This window comes from Hakea prostrata, chromosome 1 (assembly GCF_041222555.1).
Source record: "Hakea prostrata isolate BN-2017 chromosome 1, UWA_Hpros_2, whole genome shotgun sequence".
NCBI lineage: Eukaryota > Viridiplantae > Streptophyta > Magnoliopsida > Proteales > Proteaceae > Hakea > Hakea prostrata.
In genome coordinates, this window is record NC_142600.1 from 73,908,934 (window position 1) to 73,935,468 (window position 26,535).

General features: G+C 37.5%; 1 protein-coding gene and 1 non-coding gene across 2 annotated transcripts; one reads left to right on the forward strand and one right to left on the reverse strand.

Annotated features, from left to right (window-relative positions):
* Positions 1-41: 41 nt before the first annotated feature.
* On the reverse strand, positions 42-16,326 carry LOC149029977 (signal peptide peptidase-like 2). The gene is made up of 14 exons (XM_089142294.1): positions 15,849-16,326; positions 15,128-15,286; positions 14,813-14,924; positions 8,421-8,540; positions 8,076-8,227; positions 7,455-7,637; positions 7,249-7,283; positions 6,187-6,343; positions 5,261-5,314; positions 5,057-5,149; positions 4,820-4,962; positions 3,187-3,257; positions 775-858; positions 42-659 (listed from the first exon to the last, which is right to left on the reverse strand). The coding sequence occupies exons 1-14, from the start codon at positions 15,993-15,995 to the stop codon at positions 550-552; spliced, it is 1,620 nt and encodes a 539-aa protein (XP_088998420.1). The 5' UTR covers positions 15,996-16,326; the 3' UTR covers positions 42-549.
* Positions 16,327-20,492: 4,166 nt separating this feature from the next.
* TRNAA-AGC (transfer RNA alanine (anticodon AGC)) lies at positions 20,493-20,565 on the forward strand. The gene has a single exon. It is a non-coding gene; the product is annotated as a tRNA-Ala (tRNA).
* The last annotated feature ends 5,970 nt before the right edge of the window (positions 20,566-26,535 follow it).

The following is a 26,535-nucleotide window of genomic DNA, read 5'->3' on the forward strand; positions in this document are numbered from 1 at the left end:
GCGACTTGCAACTTACAAGCCACATTCAAACTCGGCAGGCAATTTAGTGGCTTTATTAAGTTCTATTGTCGTCTTAACCTTCTACTGGGTCAAGCATTTTGAGTCACACGGTTAATGATGTGGACAAATCTAGCCATTGGGAAGGTAAGCTAAGGTGAAAATGACCCACGTGCTAAATTCAGTCATATGTTTTCCTCTCCGAGTTGATCCATTCGTGTATTTGATCAGTTGTCCATTCACACAAAGAAGTGACCCTCCCAAAACTACACCTACCACCTCAAAGCTCCAGTGGTGGATCTGAAGACTCCGGTTACAGGCGTTCAAAACCTTGGAAGCAAGCTGCTAAACTGAAAATAAAGCTGGTATTCTCATTGAAATGTGTCACTTGTTCAGTGATGTTAGTACAACTTTCAGTGCTGCATAATTCTTTTTCTACATCCACTTACAACTTCTTTTAGCCTACCTCTAAGTTGCTATTCGTTAAAGTTCATCCTGTTGTTAGAACATCCACTTTTCTATCATACAAAGCAGTTCACTATACTTTCAATTTCATTCACTAAACTTCTCCAGCTGAACATGCTGGCAATGCCTCTCAGGTTCTCCTTTTGTCCATAGGATCTTGAGTTCACCTCTCTTCTTCCCCAAGGTTATAAAGGTACCTAGCATTAAATAGAAAATAATTATTATTTCCACAAGAAATACAATAGCTAGGTCAGCAACAGTGAGAAGCTCTGAGACCGTTGACTGATAGCTTGATAATCTATTTGGACTTACCAAGCATGAAAGGAACAATGTAAAGGAGGGCTGGCTGGCCATCTCCATCCATCAAATTCAAAGCCACATACGTAGTGAGGAGACCTGTGAACCCAATCATTTTGAAGTGTTACCTTAGGAGCTGGTGAACAGAGTTTTACAGAATAAAAAATCAAGCCACACGGACAGGATATATAAGTGTATATTCTTTTGCCAAGCTAATAGAGAATTATTCTAACAGTGACTGGGCAGTTTCATACTCTTCCCTTTTTCTCCACTGTTCATGGAACGATGAAGGAGGGGGAGAGATTAAAAGGAAACAGCACGTCCTCTTTCAGGAAAGAAAAGCAAAATCACCAGCATTTTTGTTACCATTGGATAAGAACTCTCCCAAAAATAGCAACTCCCACGGTGGTAATCCATTGTGTATATAAATCTAATGGTTCCGACTTCTGATAGTTTCATGACCATCTGATTGAATCCCACCTAAAGACACATCCCAAGCATTGGCATAGGATCCCTCAGAACATGAAGATGTTTAAGGCCTTTTAATGTCCCTAATCAGTATCATGTAGAACCTCATTTGACATACAAAGTCCCTCTTGTAACTGACAATTCAGAATTTCATAGGCATAGAGTGTGTTTAACGAACTCAAAGGTTGATCTTCATATAACTGGATGAAGAGTAGAGAATATAGGGACGACTTTGCAAAATAGGTTCCCCTTCCTTACGGTCTAGACCACTAGTCTATGTTGTTGGATACTGGACAGGCTATGGCCTAAATAACATTACACTCTTTAGATGGTGATCTATCAGACATTTTACTTTATCAACCATATAGCAAAAATTTGAAATAATACAATTCCTCAGCATTTTTACTCTTCCATCCTGTTTCTTGAATATAGGCTGTAGTAATCTATCTTCTTCTTATGACCACTATTAGGTCTAGACTATTCCTTGAATACAGGCTGTATTAGTCCATCTTCTCATGAACTCTGTTAATTCTACACTACCTATTAAAGAACCAACTTTCCAAAATGCTAATCCTGAAGTCAATAGGCTTTTGAATTGGCTTCTTCACACCCATAAACTCAATAGGATGTAAACCTAATTCCCAGAGACGCTAATAAAATATCATCAATTAAAAGGTGACTTAGTATAACACCACTGTGTACTTGACACAACAATAAATATTTGAACCGGCTTCTTCACACCCTTAAGATTTTGTCTTGATTACCTACAAAACCGAGATATTTGTTTCCATAGTTGGGTAATGCCCTAGAGTTTGTTCCACTGTTCTCTTCTCCTTCCTTACTTCTCTAATGTTAATTTCCTAAGATCCATAGTCGAACCCCACATAGTTGAGATAGTGCTGAGTTGTTATTGTTTTTGTTATATATATATATATGAACTCTTGTTTAAATTAATTCAAAATTGCAGTTTACTCTCTAATACCTTAATGATGCAAATCCACCACCACAAATGGGCCTGTTTTCTTATGAATAAGTCTAGGCTTGGGTTATACACATGTTGGGCCTTCAACACCTGCCCATGATTTCTCAAGAGAGGTGGTGTTATGTTTTATTCAAATTGCTTTCCCATTGTAGGATTAGAACTAAGGACTACAACCAGTCCTACATATAGGCTTCATCTCAATAGAAAGTTCAGAATTTGTATTTTGTTGACTTAGGAAGCTGCTTGTCACAGCCCACCAAAAATATAGTCCCACAGGCTTAACCTGCAAGGCCCACTAACCCAGAAATATCTAGGATCATTAGAAAATATCTTCTAGCTAAAAAGCTTCCTGCCAATGGATGGAAGAATCTTGCACAAATCCTAGCCGTTCTTTTTAGATTGAGGAGCCTGTAGATAGAGGTGGTCCCCTTTGGACAAGGCACCAACCAAGCAAGTGAATTTTCCAGCCTCATAAGTGAATTCTACTGCTAATACAAGTTCCATTCTTCAAAACTCTCTCACGATCTTCCTATCATCTCTTCACAAGTCTCTTCCCAAGTCTCGTATAGGCTGACTTACTGCAAGTGGAGTGCTATTTTCTATGACTAAGTTTTTGCTGGTTAATTATCCCCTATTTGATCCCATTCAATCTAGAGCTACATCACTTAAGACCATTGGTTTTGCCCCCCTTTTCTATCATGTTCTATTTCCCCTTTGCCTTAATATATCACTTTCTAAGAGACCTGTAACATAGTTATCTGCCTACACATCCAGATGCTTGGTTGTCTAGTTGGTTTGCTGGTTTCTAGGGCTTGGCCAATGCCTAGGGTCGCCTAGATGCTATGACTACTATGCCTATGACCACACTAATCACAAATAGACATAGAAACAGTAAGAAAGTAAACTAGTAGTACAGGATTCAAATTTCCAGTTGTGAAGTAGTTAGGAAAAGGAATCAACTAGTTTGAGTTCTGTACCTAAACCATATGCAACCATAGACCAGAGAAAGTATCCAGATCGAAGGCTCTTCTTCGCCAGCCAATCATACCTGCAACACTGGCCCTGTTAGTAATATAAACTAGAAACAAACTAAAAGACACACTAAAACTGCCAAAAGAGATTATTTCCTTGAATTTGTACATAGCAGATGAGGGGATCCAACAAGCATGAGTAATGTTGTTTTGCTAGGGTAAGTAAGACAGATGGCAGCTGTCCTTCATGCAAGGGAGTCTGTGCATGTGGAGCAGGAATAAAACCAGCCAGTTGATTTCATGAGTAGCATCCAGTTGACACAGAGCCAGGTGGAGTGGGGGCACCTAGTGATTTTCCACAGGAGCTAGAAGACCAAATTCAGAAAGATGCAGCATCTCAGGTGTACTTTAGAATGTAACAGTTTTTTGGTTGAACTTTCCTATGTGGGACCCCAGGTAGGAGGGAAGCCTTCCTTTGATGAGATCTCCTTCCCAACATTTGGGGTTCTAGGGGATTGCCTTTTCTTTATCCCCTCTTTTTCTAATACAAAACAATCATTTATCAGAAAAATAATGCCATTTTGGCAAAAACCTAGAACAAATTTTGGATCCTTCCACACTAAAAATTTAAATTTTGGAAGCTTGCCAGTTGGGTTCTTTCAATATAACAGGGTCTGGAATGCCATATGTACATGTTTCCATACATGGCAAATGACTGGTGACAAAAAGAAAGAGATGGTTCCAACTAGTAAGCATTTTCTCCATGTACAAGGGTGGTGCCAATGGTGGAAGATCTCGCTCTCAATGAAAAACCGAGATCTCGCACCATCTCGAAAAGCGAGATCTCGACCATCTCGGTCTAGATATGCCATTTTTTGGGCGTCAACTCGGTAGCCCATCTCGGTGGGTTTTAGGGTCCCAGTTGGACTAAAACTTGGTATTTAACCTATTTAAGGCCTTTTGAACACACTAGTAGCCTTGGATTTGTGAGAAAACAACCCTAAGTATGATTTCTAAGTCTATCCATAGTGTGAAACCGAAATGCTGTAGGATTAGAGAATGCAAGATTATATAACATGTCATATAAAACCATTAAGGCATATATATGAAAATCAAGTGCATCAAATAACTTAAATGTCATCAAGATTCCATCCATACAAGTATTACAATCTTGACTTTCGAGAATAGAATGATAAAAGTATACAACCGTTAGAAGTTCTATATAAGTCATTAGCGCATAAGTTCATAAGACAAGTAGAGGATGACTGAGCTTCCTTTGATGTAGTAGATGTGCTAAGAGTAGTTGCAAGTGAAACTTTGGCTGAAATTCGCAAAAAATGGGGCAAAAATTGAGAGTTCCAGCGAGATATCTAGGGCGAGATATGGCGAGATCTCGAGTGAGATGTCCCATTTCGCAGATCTCGACCTTGATCTCGTCTCGGTTTATGAAAAAACCGAGATATCTTGCGAGATCTCGCCGAGACCTCACGAGATCTCCCACCATGGTGGTGCCAACATCAATTATCTAGAGGGCATTTATCAGGTGGATTGTCTAGTATTCCAATTGCAATCATGCAGAAAATACAGTTTTGCTGGCACTAAAGCATCATAAATGTTCAAGACAGGTCCAGATTTCAACCTCAATGAAAAAGCAACTAGCAACCCTGGTATAAGGATGTCACCAAATCCAATAATGCTGTAACCACCCCAGGGATCAAACATGCGTGGGATCTTCAGTAACATTGGAATACCATCCTCACCACTTTTATCACCACGAGCAACCTACAGAGGAAATGATCAATCAACATACTTAATTATTCAAAATTCTTAAAAACCAGAAATGACAGCATTTTGAAAGTTTTGAAGAATAACTTACCACAATCATTACACTTTCATGGAACATCATTGTAGAAACAAACACCCAAAAGATGTCATAGAAAAAAGCACAACCGAGAAGCACTGTGCCTACCTGACTTCCACAATAAGATCAGAAATCATGTAAAAGCAAATCAACTTAGAAAAAATTATCTTAAAAGTCATTTCTGTATGTCTGCAGAGCCAGAGTAAGTCGAACCATCACCTTGAGATTAGGCACATGAACTATCTGAAGAACTGTAAGTATCAGCGCAACTCCCTGATTGAAATTAGAAAAGAAAGCACATTAAGAGCACACAAAATCCCAAGAGTCATGTAATGCACAATTACATGAAGAAAAAAAAAACCAGCTTTGTTCATTTTCTTCTATGTTCTGCAGAATAGAAACCAATAATAACTTCTTCTGCTCTTTTCACTTACTAAAACAACTGATATGTTGATAAATGCACATCATTAAGCTCTGTTTTTTTTGGGAAAAGGTTGTATAAACTGGCAGTTTCTATGGCTTTAGTCTCTCACCCCTAACATTCTCTCCCCTCCCTGAAATGTTGGTTCCCCCTGTAAATGACTGCAACACCCCCCCCCCCCTGCCCAAAAAAAAAAAAAAAAAGACCAAAAACCAAAAACTGTTCTCTCCTTCCTGTGCTTCCATTGGTCTGGCATTGGAGATTCCCGCCCAGACCAGCATCATGTTAATGCGCTGCTCTATTTTGCTCATAAAATTACCTTCTTTCTTTTTTCATATACAGAACTCATAAAACTTATGTTTGCCTTCTAGCACACTATTGGTACTGGTGCAGTCAACTAAGCTACTACACAAAATTATTTAGCTTCCACTCATAATTCTCTATGGTGCATAGCATTCCTCCATTTGTATATACCCATAAAATTCACTGGTCTCATGTTTATACAACAAATTCCCTCTCTTTTTTTTTTCTTTTTCTTGTGTGTGTGTGTGTGTGTGTGGGGGGGGGGTTGGTGAAATTTCAAACAAGTTCAATATTACCAAAAATTGCTCGGAAAATTGATGTGGTCATAAACATTTAGTATTTTGATGGAACTCAGAGAAGTGTGAATCATTGAGAACATAGGTACTACTAAGTTAAAAACAAGAAGAAGCATTAATCTTACAAGGATATCTTGACCTATCCAAGCAAAGGAGATGCGGCGATACACTGCCCAAGAAACAGCAAATGCTATGCAGAATGGTGTAACAGCCAATGTGAGGTAAGAAACAGCTCCAAAGAATGGCACTTTAATAAATGTTTCTCCAGCATATCTGAACCGCCTGGAAGTTCATATGCAGATTTATATGCTTAGTCACTTCCAAACAGCCAAATTTGTGTATAAGTTGACAGAACTAAAAAAACATTAAACAAGTATATCTGACAGAAAACAATCTCTAAGCATACACTTGTTTCTTTTTATTTTTTTTCGTCCTAGTTAATAATTTTGCTGATATAAGGATAGAGATTATACCATATACTCAGAAGCTGACCATCATTTGTAATTTGAAACAAAACTAACATGTGTCCGTCAAATTGTTTAATGAACCAAAATGAAACTCTACCAGTCATCTAACAACAGTAATATCTAAATTCAAATATAAAAGGATGAGGCTCTTGAAATATCAATAAATATCCATCGAGCCAACATTGGTTACCTCATTATATGGCCCATATAAGAATTTGATAATGCCAATCAAGACCAGATAAGACTGAAGAGCTTAGCCCCTCCATCACATTATTAAGTAAACATGCTAAGATACAATTCAGGAAGTGGAGAATTTATGATGTAAGGTATCCAAAGGGTAGTTTCCTGACAAAAACATGGCTAAGAAATTGCACCATGAGAATTTCCACCAAAATTCATCAAAGCTCTTGATACCAGGTACACAATCTATCAAATAATGTTTCAAACCTGAGGGTTACTTTGAGATAAGAATAAATTAATTGTAACACTAATTCAAGGCAAGAAAAAGGAAAAAGAGACAGAAATAAAAGATTGGAAGCAATAACAAATACTACTATGAAAGAATGAATGAAAGACAAATGATTTTAACAAATAAAAAAATTCACAGCAGAAGTTTAGAAAAGGAGGGAACGTTGTATCTGCTTGGGCATTATTTGATCGCTGATTCAATATGACAAAAAAATACAAGAAAATGAATTGAACAAGAGAACACTTGAATACCTAGATAACAAAGCCACCAAGCAAGTTTGCAGTCCCTGGAAGCACAGGAAATTGGAGGATTGAGTCCATTAAAAAAAAAGGCAATAGAGAAAACAAGAGCTGATGTTCCAGCTCTACATGAACAAGTAATGACAACATTCTCAACTTCCCACAACTGTCATATAGTCGTACACATAAAATAAAAGGAAGGAAAAGAATAAACACACCTCCACACCTCCGATACAAAATAGAACCACCAAAATCTCCACAAACCAGAAGGACATAAGCTTGTAAAGTAGAACCAAGAAGCATGAAGCAATCAGAACAAAAAGGACTGCAGATGTTGAGGTAATGTCCACAACACCACTACCACCTGTGTCTTCACTATTTACAGATTCTTCTGTAGCATCCTACAAACACAAAACCAATTTATCTATCAAAACAGCAAACCAAGTAAACCAAAGATACATACCCTCCATAGGGGGAGAAAGATTCCTTGGAGATCCACTCTTCTTATTAGATTACTTTTGGCATTTTGCTTTCAGGTAGTGGAACTTGAAGTCAGTAAATGAGATGGCTGAACAAGCTGAGCAGGAGGATGTCCAGCCTAGAAACTCTCATGGGAATCCTTAATGAATTGCTAGTGGGGTACAGGAGTGTCTTTGTTTGTTGTTATTTTGTATTAGTCATGGGTTGCCCCCTACTTAAGGCTTCTTGCCGTCTTGCATCTTTTATTTTCTTTCTTCTTCAGTAAATTGATTCTCATCAGAAAAGAATAAAACAAAAAATATCATTATTATTAATAATCTTCTAGTAGTGGGGTTGGGGTGGGGAAGGAGGAGCTGAACCTTCAATAGCTTATCATGTTCAATCATTGCTTCCCTGGCACTCCATGCAGACCAATATGACGCACACAAAATAGTACCAACAGCCATAAGCCATAAAAATGCCTCTGCAATATCGACCAAAGGACGTTCTGGAGAGTATAGCAGCACAGATACTGAAAAAACCATGAAGTATTATAAAATCTTGAAGTTACCAGCCCCAAGAAGAAGAAAATGAGTTTAAATAAAATATAGATACAATATTATCAGCAAATCAAACAAGAACTATGTTGTAAGAATAAATTGGGGAGCTAAGCATCAATTAAGTGCTGAAAGAAAAATAATAAAATTAAGTGGTAAAAGTTCTACCAGAGGAATTGCTTTTCAGACTTCTCTTCAAATTTGCACCCGCATCTAACGGAAGCATTATTGCCGGAATATGTATGTTGAGATCTGTTTCGTTCTTTTCACAGACCATTTTGTACAGCTCTGCAGTAAAAAAGAAGAAAACAGTTTCAGCGCTTAATTGGCACCAGAAAGATGGTGTGTGCAAATTGTATAATACCTATGGAGTGGGTACACCCATAGTGTTTTTTTATAAATGGACAATCGAGAAAACAAGTCATAACATTGTAATGGAAGGACAGCCCAAATCTCCCTTCGGCATATTTGAGCATCTTGCTCAGTGGCCTACCAAAGTATTGATGGTTCTATGCTTCGAATTGAACTTAAGTGGACCTAAGACATAATTTTTTACATGATGTTTCCTTTAAAGGAGAATGATTATCTCTTTAGTTTCTTTTGAGGACACCTAAATAAGTCAACTCTACCACCCTCCCAAAAACACACACCCTTGTAAGACGCACACGCAATAAATAGATAAATAGATATAAGCACTAAAATTTCTAAGCCTAACAACATCAGAATTTGAAGACAATGTAAAAACTGAGTTGGTAGCTTAACATTTTCGGTGAAGTTGCAGAACCTGTTTTTCAAACAGAAGAAAGGAAAATGTATGAAAACTCAAAATTTGGAAGAAAGACAAAACAATAGTATGCAAATCCTACAGGAAATGCAGGTCATGACTCATACAAGCATATGAGTCATCAAGTCCAAGTTAAGGGTTCAAAGGAAAGGTGATGCAGATCAAGCACTAAATTGCCGCGAACCCCAAAACCCCCACCCCCGGCAGCCCAATTCAAAGAAAAAAAGAAAGGATTCGCTCATATAGGGGTTGGGCCCTGTATTCCATGGGTTCACTTGGTAATGGGCCTAAAACATGAGTCGCAAGGTGTAAAAAATGAATTTAGTTATTGCTAATTAGTTTATTTCTGTTTTAGTTGAACCGAATTAGTTCTGGTTGAATTTAAGCAAATTATTTATTTTGTTATTTTTTAGAGATCATTTGATCACTTAAATTAGATCGTATTAGGACACATACCCCTCCATGCAAATAGTAAAGAGGGAGTTTTACATTTCAGTTAGAATTTCTGTTTCCTCTTAGATTAGGACTTTGAAATTGGTATAGGGTCCCTTCTATTTAATAATTTCATTGTGGATGAGCAAATTTAGACTGGAAATGAACATTTGCAGAGCTTAATTGAGGCTGCTGTCTTCTTTTCCTGCATGAGAACTTGTCTAATGTGTAACGTCTAGGCTAAAGCTTAGTGAGTAAAATCCAGGCTGCATGCTCGTTGGTGTGTATATCCATTTGCTGGTTGTATTTTGGTACGTAATATCCAAACCCTTTGGCTATCGGATCAATCTTCCACCTCATCCTACAATCTGCTGCTTTGGAGATCAAATCAACAGTAAGTAAACCTGTAGGTCCACTCATCACTACGCCTTTCTTTGCACTTTCTTTTCTTTTCTTGGTCATTCAAGAACAGACCTGCAGATTCACTACTCCATCAAACCAGCAATTAGTTTACCTTCAGATTAAGCCCACGGGTCCCCTCACTGTTGCCCCCATTAGATCCATATTGCAGTTCCCTCCTCCACTGGAGAGAAAAAACAAAGGAAAAGAAACTCCCCTTTCATGAATCCTCAGATTGCCAAAGAAACCCTAGCCTAGATCCAGCCAATCTAACCATTAGAACCCTCCAAGATTGGGACCACAGACACCCTATACCTACCTCTTTATTTGATAGAAGTTACAACCTCATCCAATCACAGCAACCTTGTCCTTGGGTATCCCAATAAACTGCCCTGTGCATTTTCCTAAAACCCAAAAGCCTGATTTCCCCTAAAAACCCTATTTCCCTATATCAGAATTGAACAAGCTTTTGATTGATCCCCTACAGTCTCTTTTCAAGCTTTCAACTTTAGTCTGGACACTTAAAAGATCTCCCTACACCTAATAAGAGAAACCCCATCTAAACCACCCATAAAAGATGGGATATCAATACCTTTGGCTGTTCTAATGGCCAGAGACCTTATTGTGCTACTTAGACATCAAGGATCAAGTATTGATATGGCAAAGACACCCTTCAAAAACCACCCAAAAGAGAAAACCCAGATTCATACCCCAATGTCTTTGATAAAAACTTAATCTTTTTCCACCTGATTCGAGTTGGTTCTTTAACAGGTCTTGGGTTGGCCCTCAATCTTATTGAGGCTACATCAGAAGGATAAGAATAGTGATGACTCATAGTAGAGATGATTTTGAGTTTTTATTAACAGAAACTGTTGATTAAAATGGGTTTGCATCTGCCTTACACATAAGATATTAGAGTTTGAGAAATAATGGACTTAGATGGGAAGAGATTGAAAATAGGAGAGTTTTTTATTTAGTGGCAAAAATTGACAGGTAAAATATGACGGGCCCTAGTAGCAGACAAGAAGGATGGAGGATGGAGATTCTGTGTGGATTATCATGCCTTAAATAAACTCACGGTTCCTGACAAGTTCCCTATTCCTGCAATTGACGAACTGTTGGATGAGTTAGGAGGAGCCACCGTGTTCACAAAACTTTATTTAAAAGCAGGCTACCACCATATCAGAATGGCGAATGACGATGAAGAAAAGACGGCTTTTCGTACCCATAATGGGCATTAAGAATTCCTTGTGATGCCTTTTGGGCTCTCGAATGCTCCTACTACGTTCCAATCACTTATGAATGAGATATTTCGTGAACATTTAAAACGATTTATTTTGGTGTTCTTTGACGATATTTTGGTGTATAGTAGGACCATGGACAACCATGTGGGTCATTTACGAACCACCTTTACACTCCTAACACAGCACTGCCTCGTCATCAACAAAAAAAATGTATGTTTGGAGTGGCTACACTGGAGTACTTAGGGCACATCATATCTAAACACGGAGTAGCGGTGGATCCACGGAAAATCAAGTGTATGGAGGAGTGGCCCCAGCTGCAAAATCTTAAAGCCCTACGAGGATTTTTAGGGTTAACGGGGCATTACCGCAGATTTGTCAAAGACTATGGTAAGATTGCTGCTCCGCTCACTAATTTATTAAACAAAAATGCGTTTCAGTGGAGTGATGACGCAACAAAGGCGTTTAACACCCTTAAGACAGCCATGACGACCGTTCCGGTGTTAGCTATGCCCGATTTTGCAAAGGAGTTTTGGGTGGAGACAGATGCTTCCGGTTTTGGGCTAGGTGCGGTTTTGATGCAAGATGGCCATCCAATTGCTTACTGGAGTCAGGTGTTATCATCTCAAGCGCAAACTAAATCCGTATATGAAAAAGAATTAATGGCAATAGTGCTTGCTATCCAAAAATGGCGTCACTACTTGATGGGGAGGCATTTCAAAGTACGAACTGATCAAAAAAGCCTGAAATATTTGTTGGATCAGCGTATTGTACCTACGAATCAACAGAAGTGGGTCATGAAGTTGTTGGGATTTGATTTTGAAATTTTGTATTGTCCAGGCAGCAAGAACAAAGCCGCCGACGCTCTTTCGTGACAGTCAGCGGGTGATATGCAGATTTCCGCCCTAACAGCAGCAAACTAGCAGGAAAGTGAGGATTTAGACGCAGCGGTACACGCCTCGGACCGTTACCAGAAGATCATTCAGGCCTTGATGAAGGGATCCCAAGACTACCCCAACTATCAGCTTCAATAGGGCACCTTACTCTATAAGAACCGGTTAGTCATCCCCGACGGTTCACCATTAATTCCCAAATTACTTTCTGAGTATCATTCTACCCCATTCGGTGGGCATTCAGGGTTTTTGAGGACCTACAGGCGATTAGCAGCTGTGGTATACTGGGTAGGAATGAAGGCTGATGTCTGCAATTTTGTGGCTAGTTATGATGCTTGTCAATGCAGTAAATATCAAGCCATGAAACCCGCTGGACTCCTTCAACCACTGCCAATTCCAGATCGCATTTGGGAGGACATTAGCATGGATTTTATTGGTGGGTTACCTAGGACTAAGGGTGGAGATACCGTGCTTGTTGTAGTTGACCGGCTATCCAAGTACACTCACTTCATTGCTCTTTCACACCCTTATTCCGCCAAGGATGTGGCTACCTCGTTCAGCAAGGAGGTTATCCGCTTGCATGGGTTTCCTCGAACCATTGTCTCTGACTGAGATCGTGTCTTCCTTAGTAATTTTTGGATGGAGTTTTTCAAATTGGCGGGCACCAACCTCAAGTTCAGGAGTGCCTACCATCCTCAAACGGATGGTCAAACGGAGGTGGTAAATCGCAGCCTTGAGATTTACCTACAATGCTTCTGTGTTCGCCAATCAAAGGACTGGATTAATTGGTTGTTGTGGGCAAAATATTGGTACAATATGACATTTCATTCAGCCACTAAAATGACTCCCTTTCAAGTTGTGTATGGGCGAGACCCCCCTTCTCTTCTGAGTTGGGAGGATGGTCGATCTAAAGTGGATGAGGTTGATGTGTTCCTTCGGGAGCGTAATCGAGTGTTGGATGACCTCAAAACAAATATGCGGGTGGCCCAAGATCGGATGAGCACTTCCGCGAATTCCAAGCGTAGGGAGGTGCATTATCAAGTGGGGGATGAAGTTTTTCTTAAGCTACAACCTTATCGCTTCCAAAAACTTGCCAAACGGCCCAATGAGAAACTCAGCCATCACTTCTATGGGCCGTACCAGATCATTGAGCAAGTGGGACTAGTTGCCTATCGTCTACGTTTACCTGCTGATTCAAGGATCCACCCGGTGTTTCACGTCTCATAGTTGAAGCAGGCACTTGGGCAGCATATTACACCGCAGCCGCTTCCAACTTGTTTGCAGGGAAATGGCGAAGTTGCAGCTCACACCCGAAGCCTTGCTCAACATTCGTTTCTCTACTCAAGGGATGCTGGAGGTTTTGATTCAATGGAAATGACTGCCTCCTTGTGAAAATACTTGGGAAACTTATGATGAGATGCAGTCCCACTTTCCAGATTTTCACCTTGAGGACAAGGTGAAACTGTTGGAGGGGAGTATTGATAAGCCCCTTGTATCACGAGTCTATACTCGAAAGCGTGGAAAACAAATCCCTAAAATCTAGTTAAGAAGGGAAGGAAACGATTGGAAGATTTGAAGTCCTATTGCATTCAGATTACCTTTTAGGATTAGATTTGAAGAGTCCTATTGCATTCAGATTGCCTTTTACGATTAGAGTTGGGATGGTTCGGTTGATTAATATGGTAGGAAAGTAATGGCTATAAATATGGAAAGGAAGAATAGGTTAGGCATGTTTTTGAGTTATTGGGGAAGTTTGGGTGAGAGCTATTGCTCTTGGGTAGCCGTAGGATTCACCTACTGCTAGTAGTGTGTTTTGTTTCTCGTTCAACTTTTATTCAAAGTCCATTATTATTATCTTCTTGAGTTGTTCCATCTTTGTTAAGTTGCTTCATTCGGGTACTTAACACGGGCCCTAGTAGTAGACAATACGGATTTCAGAAGGCTAGAATTAGGATCCAGGTATTAGGTAATGGAGAAGGGTATGAGGATTCAAGTTTGTCTTGTGCAAAGAATTTCAAAAAGCAAAACTAAATTGGCAAAGATTGTAACAAAGGGTTCCAGATTTTTCTCTCGTGTTCAATAGCTCAATTTCCACTTGTAGGTTTCACAACACTTTTTAAAGAAAACATTGGCAACAATACTCTTCTCATTCTTAAAAATGAAAAAGTGTATTCATAAATTGGTATGCACTCTCTGTCCCCCCCCCCCCTCTCCCCAATCCGAACAACTATGAATTATTCGTTGTGAAGTCAAACAAGGTCAAAACATATAAACCTCAAAATATTGCAAACAACGAAGAATCAGCAAAAAAAAACAAGTCTCTTTTCACAACTTAATCGAGATCCAAACACGACTAGAAAAGGCCCAAAAATGGTCAAAAATACCCCCTTCAAAGGGGCCATAACACAAATTCATAGAGGAATAACTAAAAATCAGAATCAGATAAACACCAAGGTGAGACTAGGAGTACAGTTTTTGATAATTGAAACAACGAACAAGGAAAATTAACGGGCCAAACTGTGGTCTAGTGATAACAGTACCAGTGTCTTCCTAAAGTGATGGATATCAAATGTTGGGGGAAAATCTGAATTTATATACTGGCAAATGAATAAGAATAATATTGCAAAATAACATTTGATAGGGTGTAAGTGTGTAACCCACCCAAAAAATAAATAAGTAAATGAGAATAAAACAAAATAAAGCCAGCAGTCTGGAAGAATCTTCCAATTGTAGAAACACTTTTGAGTACCTCTAGAAAAAAAATAATCCAATTAAGCAACATAGAAGAAAGGAGTAAGGACATGGACTTACCAGTCTTATAATTTATAATTAGAATTCCTGAAGCACCGGCAGCTTGAGCGATATTTGCCTTTTTTGTGAAGGTGCAATGACCTCGTTCTACCAGCATGACTTCTCCAGAAACCTGAGGAAAAGGTCATAAATTTCAAAAGAAAAACCCCAGACTTACAAGTGATCAGATTGTACATTCCATATTCACAAGAGGACATGCATTTCATGCATGAATACATGGATAATACATGTTTGCACCTTCTATCTTTTGTCTAGGTACAAGCAGAAACGTACTTCCAGACCATTAAAATGAAAACACAAAAAGAAAGGACAAACCTTATTCTTAGGTTTGCTGCAGCAATCAAGAGGGTCAGAGAGGATAAGTTTAGTTTGATTTGCATTCTTCTCCCTTGACTCCATGGTGGCGCCAAATCGAGCACCAACACCTACAAATTCAGGGCCTAGTTTGCCATCGACCAAAGTTTGGACTTTAACCTAACAAAAAGCAGTTAGTGGAATAAATGTTGAATAAACATTTAGAGGAAAAAGCAAGATTAACCAAAGCAGCAACTAGAACGAGCTGCAGTGTTTATGGTACGATGAAATAACATAGAAGAGAAATATGTCTTCCTCTATATGACAATTTTTGTAGGAAATCAAGCTTATTTTTTTAACATGTAACAAACATTAGCTTCAAAAAACTGCCCTAAGTCAGATTCCAGATCAAGTAACTAAACAAATCACAATTTTTTCCTATACAGCGATAACATTCCTGAAAACGGTAGATGGCTCCGCTGCCCTAGGAGGAAAGAAAAACAATTTGTTTATAGAAACTAACAGGAGAACTTCAAGCCCAACTCCATTTCATATCTCATCGTCATAGAAAACAATTAGACAGACGATGGAGTCCAGCTCTATTAACTACAAATTGCATCCACAGAGAACAATATAAAGACCAATTAAATTATTCCAACATTGACCAAAAATGGAAAACCCAAACCAAGAAAATACTCAAAAAGAATGAGAAGAAATACAAGAAACAAGAAGAGTGAATTACCAGTACGAAGTTGTTGTCACAACCAGGCTGACTTGGAGAGTCATCGTCATCTTGTACGATATCCGCTGCAAACACCGATTGAGGAATTCTAACAAATACAAGCAGGGCAGCCAAACAAATTCCCCGTAAAAGTATATGTAAACCCATCAAATTCTTTGGGTTAAGATAAGATTTTCGCTTTTCCCTTGAACTTCACAGGTCTAGATGCAAAGAATGAAATCCACCTTCACAATTCACATCACAAACCTGCAAGTCCAACAAAGAAACCAGTTCAAGAAGTCTTCTGTAAGACAAACTTTGTGAACTCCACTCCCCCTTTGGGTTTTACTGGTGTAGATGAACAGATTGGAGTCTCCCTTCACCCAATCCACATCAGAACTGCAAGTCCAACCAAGAAACCATTGTCAAAAGTCTTCTGTAAGACAACTTCGTTCATATCAGAGAAATTCATGCATTTCAATGTTTAATACGTTTTTGACCTTCCAAACACCAAACTCCCCTCCACGCCCGCCATCCCCTCCCCCAAGCACCCCCTTCCCCCGAAAAAATATTTATAAAGTAAATTAAAATACACAATTGTCCTAATGATGAGTCAGATAAACTTATATTAGTGATTATTTTATGGGTTTATTACTATTCAGGTAAGAAAACAAATATGTATATATAGTTTTTTTTCTTTTTTTTCTTTGGGTAGAATAGGGGTATTGATATTAGATGAACTGGAATGAGTGATTCAGGGGTTTTATGGTAATGTTTCTGTTTCTTGCTTCTTGACTTCTTGTGTTTTTTTTTTTAATATAATTTTAGAACAAATACAGTCCAAATCATGCATGAGTAATTCTGCCTACTTCTCTTCATTTTTGAGTCCACTTTGTCAATGAAAAGAAAATAATAATAAATAAAGGAGAAAAAAATTACATTAGGGGCTGAGGTGTGGTTCATCAAGTGGGTGTTGGGGCTGGGTGCAAGGCAGGATTGTTGTTGGTGTTTTTGTCTAGAGGGAGGGCGTTTGGGTGTGGATGTGGGGGTATTTTTGTGCGTGAACTTTTAAAATTTGAATTCTATTGATGATGTCAAACCATATAAGTTGGTGCAGGATCTAGATGTAATTTTAACAATTAGAAAGACCTTAATGTAGTTTTTTCAAAAAAAACAAATCTTAAAAAGGTGGAGAAACACGAGAGCACTTTTTTTCCAAGGTGGTTTAACCATACATGATTTGTTCGTCTTTTTTTTTCAGTTTTTTGCCCCACAAAAGAATTATATTAAGGTCTCTAAGCTAATAGCCCCAAAGGCAAAACAAAGACATATCTAACAAAAACAAAGAACCATACACAGAAACACAGAACAGAAAAAGTAAGGTATGCGATTGGTAACGTTTCTGTTTTGAGAAACTAGTTCTTATGCAAAACCGTTTTTTAATGTTTCTGTGCTAAGAGACCGTTCTTTACTTGAAAATGGGCGTTTGATAAATCCGTTCTAAAAATATTTTTAAAACACTAAATAGAATATGTTAGTGTTTTGTTTTTGATTTTTTTTTGTTGAAAAATAAATTGGTGTTTGATAAACTTGTTCTAAGGCATCAATTTGAACCAATTTTATCACTTTTGTTTCTGTTTTTTGGTAAAAACATCTTTTTTATGTTCTGCAAAAAGCGTTCTTTAGAATACTTTTCTGACTGCTCCGTTCTTAAAGAACAGAATAACGAACCGTTTTATCAAACGCCTCTAACCGGTTCTTCCGTTCCCAAAGAACAGAAAAACATCAGAAACGTTTTTTAAGAATGTTATCAAATGCGCCCAAAGTGCATAAAAACAAGAAAAAAATGTTTCTTACTTAAAAGCTGGGAATGGAATAGAATGTTATTATACAACGACTCAATTCTCACAATTCTCGTATGTTTCATGAATCACAATTTGAGCCCTCAAACTATTATCCCCTAGTTTTTTTTTTCTTTGGTAAACTATTGTACCCTATGGGTTGGGTGACTTGGGTCTACCAATACTGCAATTCCAATCCGCAAGTGGATTTGAAAAAAAAAACAAAAACAAAAAGGCGGTAATATATCTGGAGATTTCAAATCTATGGAGTCATGGTTCAAAAATTAACTGTTTGGTTAGCCTGAATTTTCGAATGAAATCTGTAGATTCATCCTAAAAATGTTAACGCTTTTAAAGTAGAGATGAAATCTCTGGATTTCACCTTATACCCATAAATCTACAGATTCACGTTTTTAGTGTAAAAATGTGAATCTCTAGATTTCATGAAACCAAGGATTCACACAACCAAACGGAATAAATCTCCCATTTGTGAATCTAGAGATTTCAAATCACTAGATTCATGTAACCAAACAGGCCCTAAAGGAGAATCCTTGAAGAATGTCACTAGGATTTCCTATTGTATGTTCAAGATATCCCTTGTTCTAATTTCAAGAAGAAAAAAAGACCCTTTACCCTATGCTCTATTCAAATATAGTCTAGGGAATTAATAAAATTTATAACATATAAGGACTTGAAATGTGATTAACTCCTCAATGATAATTGCTTAAGTTCGATGGATTTATCATTGAAATTCATCACCACCAATATAGATGTTGTTGTTTATTGGTTTTCATTATTAGTGAAACTTTAATATTTATTTTCTTTTCTCTGTTTTTTCCTCTCTGGTTATTTTGGAGCATTCAATAAGTGATTTTGATCTTTGGAGAAGTAAAATATATGAAACTTCCTAGAGATTTCTCCAACCAATCAAAATAACAAATAACTTTCACCCAGCAGGATTTTCTATACAGTAACCATTTTTTTTGGATCTTAGGTTCATCTGGGCCAACTTACGCACACCTCGACTACATCCTTAGATGAAGTTTTATATAATTAATATAGGCGAAGCTTCACCCTTAGTCCAGAGGAGATTCAAACTCTAACCTTCTAGGTGAAAGTATGTAATTCTCTTGACTTATATCATTTTGAAAAAAATAAAAAATTTTGTTAGGGCCTGTTTGGTTACATGAGTCTGGAGATTTCAAATATCTAGAGATTTCAAATCTATGGATTCATAATTTATAAAATTAAATTTTTGGTTGTGGGATGAAATTTGTGGATTCATCCTAAAAAACTATTTGATCGGCGTGATTTTTGTAAATGTGCAAATGTATAGCTTTTTTGAAATCTCTGGATTCCACCCCTTACCCATAAATCTACAGATTCATGTTTTTAGTGTAAAAAGGTGAATCTCTAGATTTCATAAATCTGGAGATTTTTACAACTAAATAGGTATAATTCTCAAATTCATGAATCCAGAGATTTCAAATCTCTGGATTCAAGTAACCAAACAGGCCCTTATACAAAAACAAAAATTTCGGTCTCCCAATTTAGGGAAAAGAAGACATAACCTTTCAAGAAAGGGATGAAGTGCACAGGATTTGTGATCTTAACAGAGGTTTGTTAAAGAGAAGTAAAGAATTGTAGTCCTTTTTAGTTTTTTTTTTTTTTGGTTCAAATAGAACTTATTATATATATAGAAATATCTAAGTCAACCTCCTATAAAGGTGGTGGTGGAGACAGCCAACCTGTTTAACAAGAAAAAGAAAAAAAAGATATGCCTAACCTTTGAAATGGAAAGTTTTTTTGCATCCAACGTTGAGTATTAGAAATTCAAAAAAAAATATCATATGTCATGCACAGCATTAGCTTATATACCAAACAAGTGGCTGAAAAAACTTGAAAATTGAAAAGTATTGAGAAATTTTTTTAATTCAAAATTAAACTTGTAATCACAACATTTTATTTGAGATAAAAGTACAATGTTGTGCACAGCAGATGATTTTTTTTTAAGACATTCACACAAAGGTATTTTCAGTTCTATTTATATATAATTACAAAAACGAAAAAAATTCTAATTAGTTTCAAAATCTCTTCAACTAAGTCACTGCTAGCCCAATCGATGGAATGAGGCTTCCCATTAAGGGCTTATACTTCAAGAGGATGGAAAATCCTTTATAGTAAAATCATAGAGTAGCTCAGTTGGCAAAAGTCCAACGCTTTCATCATAGGAGTTTAGTGTTCAAATTCTCTCAGGGCCAAGGGCAAAACCTCGCCAATATTAGTTATAAAAGTTCTCTTGACGATGGAGTCGAGGATTGTTCGCGTATATTATAGAGTTGTGGCTGAGAATCCTAACCTTGCAACTAATTTCACTATAACTATACAACCACAACCACCTTTTTGTGTGCTACCATCCCCCACATAATCAATATTTGCACCCACCCGTGAGTATGTGGGGAGTGATGGGATTTATCCACAAAAAGAGCATTATTCCTTGTCTTCAAAAACAGTTTGATAGAATTAGAAATGCAAAGACAAACTAAAGAAAGAAAAGAAAAAAACAATTCAGATGTGCTAAAATTTCTTGAGGGCTTCAATTTTCTAGGAAGGAAATGCATCCATTTTTGGATAGAATCACATGAAAACTCATTTACATACAGCCCTGCCTTCACAATTTAAGGAGAATTTTTTGGTGTTCTTGGTGTTGACTAGTACCAGACAAACACCACCCACCATGTGATAGGGTTGGTAATCAGGTGATTAAGTCAAAATTACTTAGAACTTGATGTTCTATTAAAAAGGAAAAAACACTTTCATTCTTGGGGATGTAGCTCAGATGGTAGAGCGCTCGCTTAGCATGCGAGAGGTACGGGGATCGATACCCCGCATCTCCATTTTACCTTTTTCTAGCCACTCCAGCTAAAAGAGGTAGTTCTGTTTTTTGTCTGAGTGATTTTAAAAGGCACATCATGTATGAAAATGAAACAAACCCAAGTAGATGAGATAAGGCTTAAGGAATTGAAGTTGTTTGTACTTGATTTAGACTGGCCTAAGTGGACCACAATTGAATTTGTCAAGGTGTTTCTGTCTTATCAAAAGTTGGAGGAGCCAAGATAAGATGCTTACCACCACCAATAAACAGCAGAAACAGACCATGAAAGGTAGCTTTCGATAACTCCATCAAATGAAAAGCAAGCTGATACCAGTTCATTTTCTACTTCAAGTTTGTCTTCCACTTTCCCTCTCATTCACATTTCCAAAAACTCAAAAAGGAGATGAAACATCTGTAAAAAATACCATAACAGAACTTGTCATCCACATTAAAACACTCCTGCATTTTAAGGGTAAGTCTCAAGTTCCAGCCTTCCCTTGTGATCTTAGGATCCGCATACACACAAAATTTCAATCCCACTTAAGCTGCAGTGACTGCTGTTGGAGGGTCTGTTGTTCCACTTCCAGGAGATGGTACTTCTTGAATTGTGGAGAACAAAATTTTGCAGAAAATCTATTCCACACAAGGATGAACCTCATATATGAGTGTTGTTTTGTTATCAGTTTCCTACAATTTTTAAGTTTTTGAGTTCCCAAATCTTAACCAAATCAACTGATCAAGTGCAATTATCATTGATGGTCTAATATTTTGGGCTTGAAGCCAAACAAATGGAAGAGGTAATAAAGTTACAGTTGGAACTTGGAACTTCTTACTGAAAATAAACCTTGATATTGCATAGCTAACCCTCTGACTGATCACTGCATCGAATTGCTGACAGCCCATGCATCACCACTAACTTTAGAATTTAAATGGGTGTGATGATCATGAGAATCATGGAAATCTGGAAAACCATGGCTTCCTCCAACTAGATGTCTCGTTCCTACTGCGTCGGTGCTCAGAACTATTTTTCTGCTTTGGCCTTGGGATTGTTTCAGCTTACTGACTTGAGTCTGGGCATTATGAACTCCATCAAAACCATGAAATAGTGGAACAGGGAATCCACTTCCAAATCTTGACACCGGATTAAACCTGTTTTGATCCTTAGAGCCCATATAGGCAACATTTTCAAAAGTTTCATCTTGGGACCCAAGCAAACTTCCATGATGAATACTTGGATCAAGCATTGAATTTCCTGTATCTAAAGCTATTCTGTTCTCAAACATTCTAGTCTGAGAATAGTTGCACGGAGGAGAATGAAGCCTCAGGCTGTCATCACAGGCTTCAGGTACAGCAGCCGTTGTCACACTCGAAGAAGCAACTTCACCAGGACTAAACAAGGAAGATAACCCTTTAGCAGATGGCTCATGTCCTTCTCTCTCTGTTTCAATTGCATTAACTGATCCAAAGGTTTGCCAGTAATCAGACTGATCCGCAGGAAATTCATTATGCTTACGAGAATTTACAGTCCTCCTACGTTTTGTAGAACCCAAAAGAGTTCCTGGAATCTGACTGTGAGAGCCTGACACAAAGCTATTTCTGATGATGTACCCCACTTATCTGCTGCTGGTAATTGACTTCACTCAAAGTTGGCCCTGGTGCAGACTCACCACTCAGCACTTTGTGCATCTCCTCCCTCAGCCATATCAACAAGTTCTCTCTAGCAACTCTCAGCTCCTCTAATATGGATTCCATGAAGACACGGGTATCATTTACTGTCAAAGGCTCATCAACACATCCGTAGCACTTCCTTTTATCTTCTTCTTCACAAAAAGGCATCTCCTTTATCTTATCATACACAGCATCATCTCCTTTCTTACGAATCCTGATTTGCATTTTATTAGCTCTCTCAACTTCATGCTGGTTTCTCCCACTTGGAGCATTTCTTGACCTTGGTTGAGATCCAGTGATGCTGCCTCCTTCACCAGTCTTGGGTGACACCCAATCAGAAATCAGTTTATGCTTCTTGAGAATTGGTTCTTCCCTAGGACTAGATTCATCATCTTCATTTGAAGCATCAGAAGGGCTGAGGTCCCTCTTCCTCAACTCCCACTGTTGCTGACACTTCTGCTTATGACCCATTGTTGTGGAAGCCAAAATCTCATCAATCTTTGAGCTTGTCTATCTTGAAATTACAGAAAAATGAATGGAACCCGGATGTCCTTAAATACAAGTATACGACCCATTCAACCTCCAGGAGACTCTGACAGGAGATAATTAGGTTGGTCAAAAGAGAGAATCCATTGGATCAAGAAAGTAGAATATGAACAGTTCCTTGAACACATTGTGATTGGAAACTTGGAACTATAATTTGCAGTAGGATTCCTTGTTCCTGCAAACTATATATCTGAACATAAGAATTATGCTAAGGAAGAAAAGCTCAAAAAGGAGAAAACTTAAAGATGCTAACAACTTTTACGGCTTCATTCTTAATCCTCTTTTCATCTTCATATCAATCAAGGAAAAATAATCAATTTAAAGAGCCAAAACATTTGGAAGGAAAGATTTAACCAGAGAAAAATCGAAGTTTTTGCAATTGCTCATAGCAACAAACAAACCCTCGTCTTACAATCCATCACCCACAAAGGAAAGAGGGGGAAAAAAAGGAAGAAGAAGAAAAAGAGAATAAGAGGAATAAAGACTTGCAGATTTCAAATTTGCAATTAGATAAAGAAACTAATACATGAAGACTATGTCTTGCCCTTATCAATTTCAAAGATGAAGAAGAAAACCCAAATATCACGCCTTGGGGCATAAGAAAGAATATCAGAAAAACGCACTAAGACCCACATAAACAAACAAACACCATATAGTCTCACCGTGGTTCTGCGGACAGGAAAGAGTCATACGAAGAGATTCATCCTTGCCTTTACTTTCTCCATTCTCTAAACCAGTAAAGCTTCATCTGCTCCCTCTAGCTCAGAAGAAGAAAGAATAAGGTTAATGGCTGAGAACTTTTTAGGTTTGAATGGCTGCTCTGAGTTTCAAGTAGCAGGGAATGGATTATGAAGTTGTGAGTAATGGAGAGTTCATATTTCCCAACGAATTTGTCAGGGGAACAACACTGCATAGAAATTAAATGATAAATTTCCATTTGGTTTCAGGAGAGAAAAGGTTAAAATCCTGCACACCACACTGGCCCCATACCTATCAGCCCCACCTCTCCCCTTCTTAATTGAAATGGAGGAGTGTCCACTCTCCACCAAACTCTGCTTTTTGGGTAGGGAGACATAGAATAAACATTACTGGGTGTCATGCGAGATTAAAGACCCAGTGGAAACTGAAACCCCTCTCTCTACCTCTCTACTTGGTCCTTTACTGGTTCACCTAATTTCTTTTCTAAATGGTGGAAAGATTATACAGGTTACTAGCATCCATAACAAAGCTCAATAACTCATCCTATCAGACCTTTTGTTGAGTATGACTCATGCTTCATATTGTGTTGTCGATGAACACAAGGTCCTGTTTCCAAATGAGCAGGCGGGGGATTGGAAAGGCCGTCTCAGCGGAGGTGGGGGGGGGGAGCGCCCCTATAGCCTGGAGAGAGTCTATGTTTTTGTGGGACTCGAAATTTCTTTACAATTTGAGCTTATGCTTATATATTCTCTTGTAATCGAATATTAACTATAGTGAAACACTTAATGCTCGGCATAGCCTCATATTGAGGTGAACCATGGAAAAATCCATGTCTCCTTTTTTTTCTTTGTTTTCTATTCGATTGTGTGTGATTGATCGTTCTAATCCTAACGTCATGTTGTGTTTAATTATGGGATCCACTCACATAAAAATAATAAGAATAAGAAAATTTTTGAAGAACATTCAAAGATAATTAGCGAAAAACATAACCACCCAAAATTATTCTAAATTTATAGTTGCCCCATTTTTCATTAGAATTGTTGATGAGTTGAAGGATATGATAAGGCCATGAGAAGTAATTTCCATGTCCTTAAAATCTCTATTTTCATGGAAGATATATCAGTCATTTATACAATCTTACATAGTTTATGTAAAATGGTGCAAGAATCTAGTGCCTAAGGTTTTTGTACAAGGAGACTCGGGAGTAATTTTCATAATAGCTTTACCCAATATTTTTTACTAAGCGTCTGTTCGTATTTTGTATAACCTTATATCTAGCACAAAAGTCACATGCTACATATAACTTATTTTAAGATTATTTAAGGGCCCGTTTGGTTACATGAATCTAGAGATTTCAAATCTCTGGTTTCCTGAATCTGAAAATTATATCGTTTGGTTGTAAAATCTAGATTCATGAAATCTAAGATTCACCTTTTACAAAAAGTGAATCAGATATTTGGTAAGGGTAAAATCAAGATTTCAAAAAGCTATACATTTGCACATTCACAAAAATCACTTCGATTAAATAGTTTTTTAAGATAAATCCACAAATTTCATTCCACAACCAAACATCTAATTTTATAAATTATAACTTCATAGATTTGAAATCTCTCCATTGTCTCTTGATGTTATAACTAAATTACAATTTTATATCATTTTTTAAAATTATATATCAAATCCCATTCTTTGTCTACCTTTATAATGTTGTATATTAGTCCCATATAAAAGAAGCCCCCTCTTCTAATCATCCCAAATATCTTCTCTGGATATTTCTTTATTTATAGTGAAATTATGTGCTTTCTTCTCTTAGGTTATTATTGTGTTCTTCTTCTCAATTGTCATCGGTGGTTCTTCACGACATATATGCCACTTTGTCGTGAAAAACCTTTGTTAACCCATGGTGTAGCATCTTTTCATCTTTTAAAATATTTAAGATAGCTCTAAGGGCACATCAATATGAGAAATTTCAATTTAAATGTTGGCACAGAATTTTATATAAAAAGAAAACCCCAAAACAAAGAACTTTGCCAAGGAAGAGAGAATCATACCATTGGAAGTACAAGCTAAAGAGAGAGGGAAAAAGCAATCACACTTACAACCATATTTCCTTCTTTTTTACTTGTTTACATCATTTTAACAATTTTATTTGACACCAAACATTTCCATCAAATTTGATAAAATTCCCAAACCATTTTCATTCTTGACCAAAATGAATTTTGTACTTATTTATTTTAAATAGGCATAATAGAGAATGAGAATTGATACCAAAAAGAGCCTAAGTGAGGCTTGCTAATCAATATTGATTTGATATTTAATTAAATTATTTTTCTACTCTAAATAAATAATAAGTTTAAAAAAAATTAGTTTTCATGATTTTTCTCTAGAATGAAGTTGACACCAGAATTGATAATTCTTTTATGACTCAACAACGAAGTCAAAGTTGTAATTTTGCATATATTTCATTTTAAATAAGAGTAAAATAGACTTTGCATTTGTTGATCCAAAATCATGTTCGGATAGTAAGAAAACTAACTTGCAAAAACATGCTCGATCGGGTTGATCGAGTAACGCTTCCAACGATCAAGTTAGTGAAGCACACAAATTTAAACAAAGAGGCAGACTGTAGATCTCAATGCTAGTAAGAATAGCTTAATAATGTGTACCTCATAACGGTGAAGGTGTGGATATTTATAGCTTAAGAGGTTACCTTGACCATACAATTATAGAGTCTAACTTGAATTCTAGAAGTGCTCTACACTTCTCAAAAGAGTGTAATCCGCTGTGAGTGTTGTTTTTGTTTAGGTCGTTGAGTAGAGCAAGACTTTTCTTAGTACAAACTCCTTAATTTGTCAAAGTCTTTAATAACTTGATCATGAGACCTAGATGTTCCATATTTGACTATGAATCTCCCGGAAGACTTAGGGAGTTAGTCGAACCCTACTAGGATTCTTTGCCTAACGAGTAAGTTAAGCCTTGGTTCATCTAAGGTCCGACCAAGACTTGATCGAACCGTACTGAACCTGGTCGGTCTTTATTCACCCATTGGGTAATTTTCATCTGGACCCCCTGAAGTTTGCTC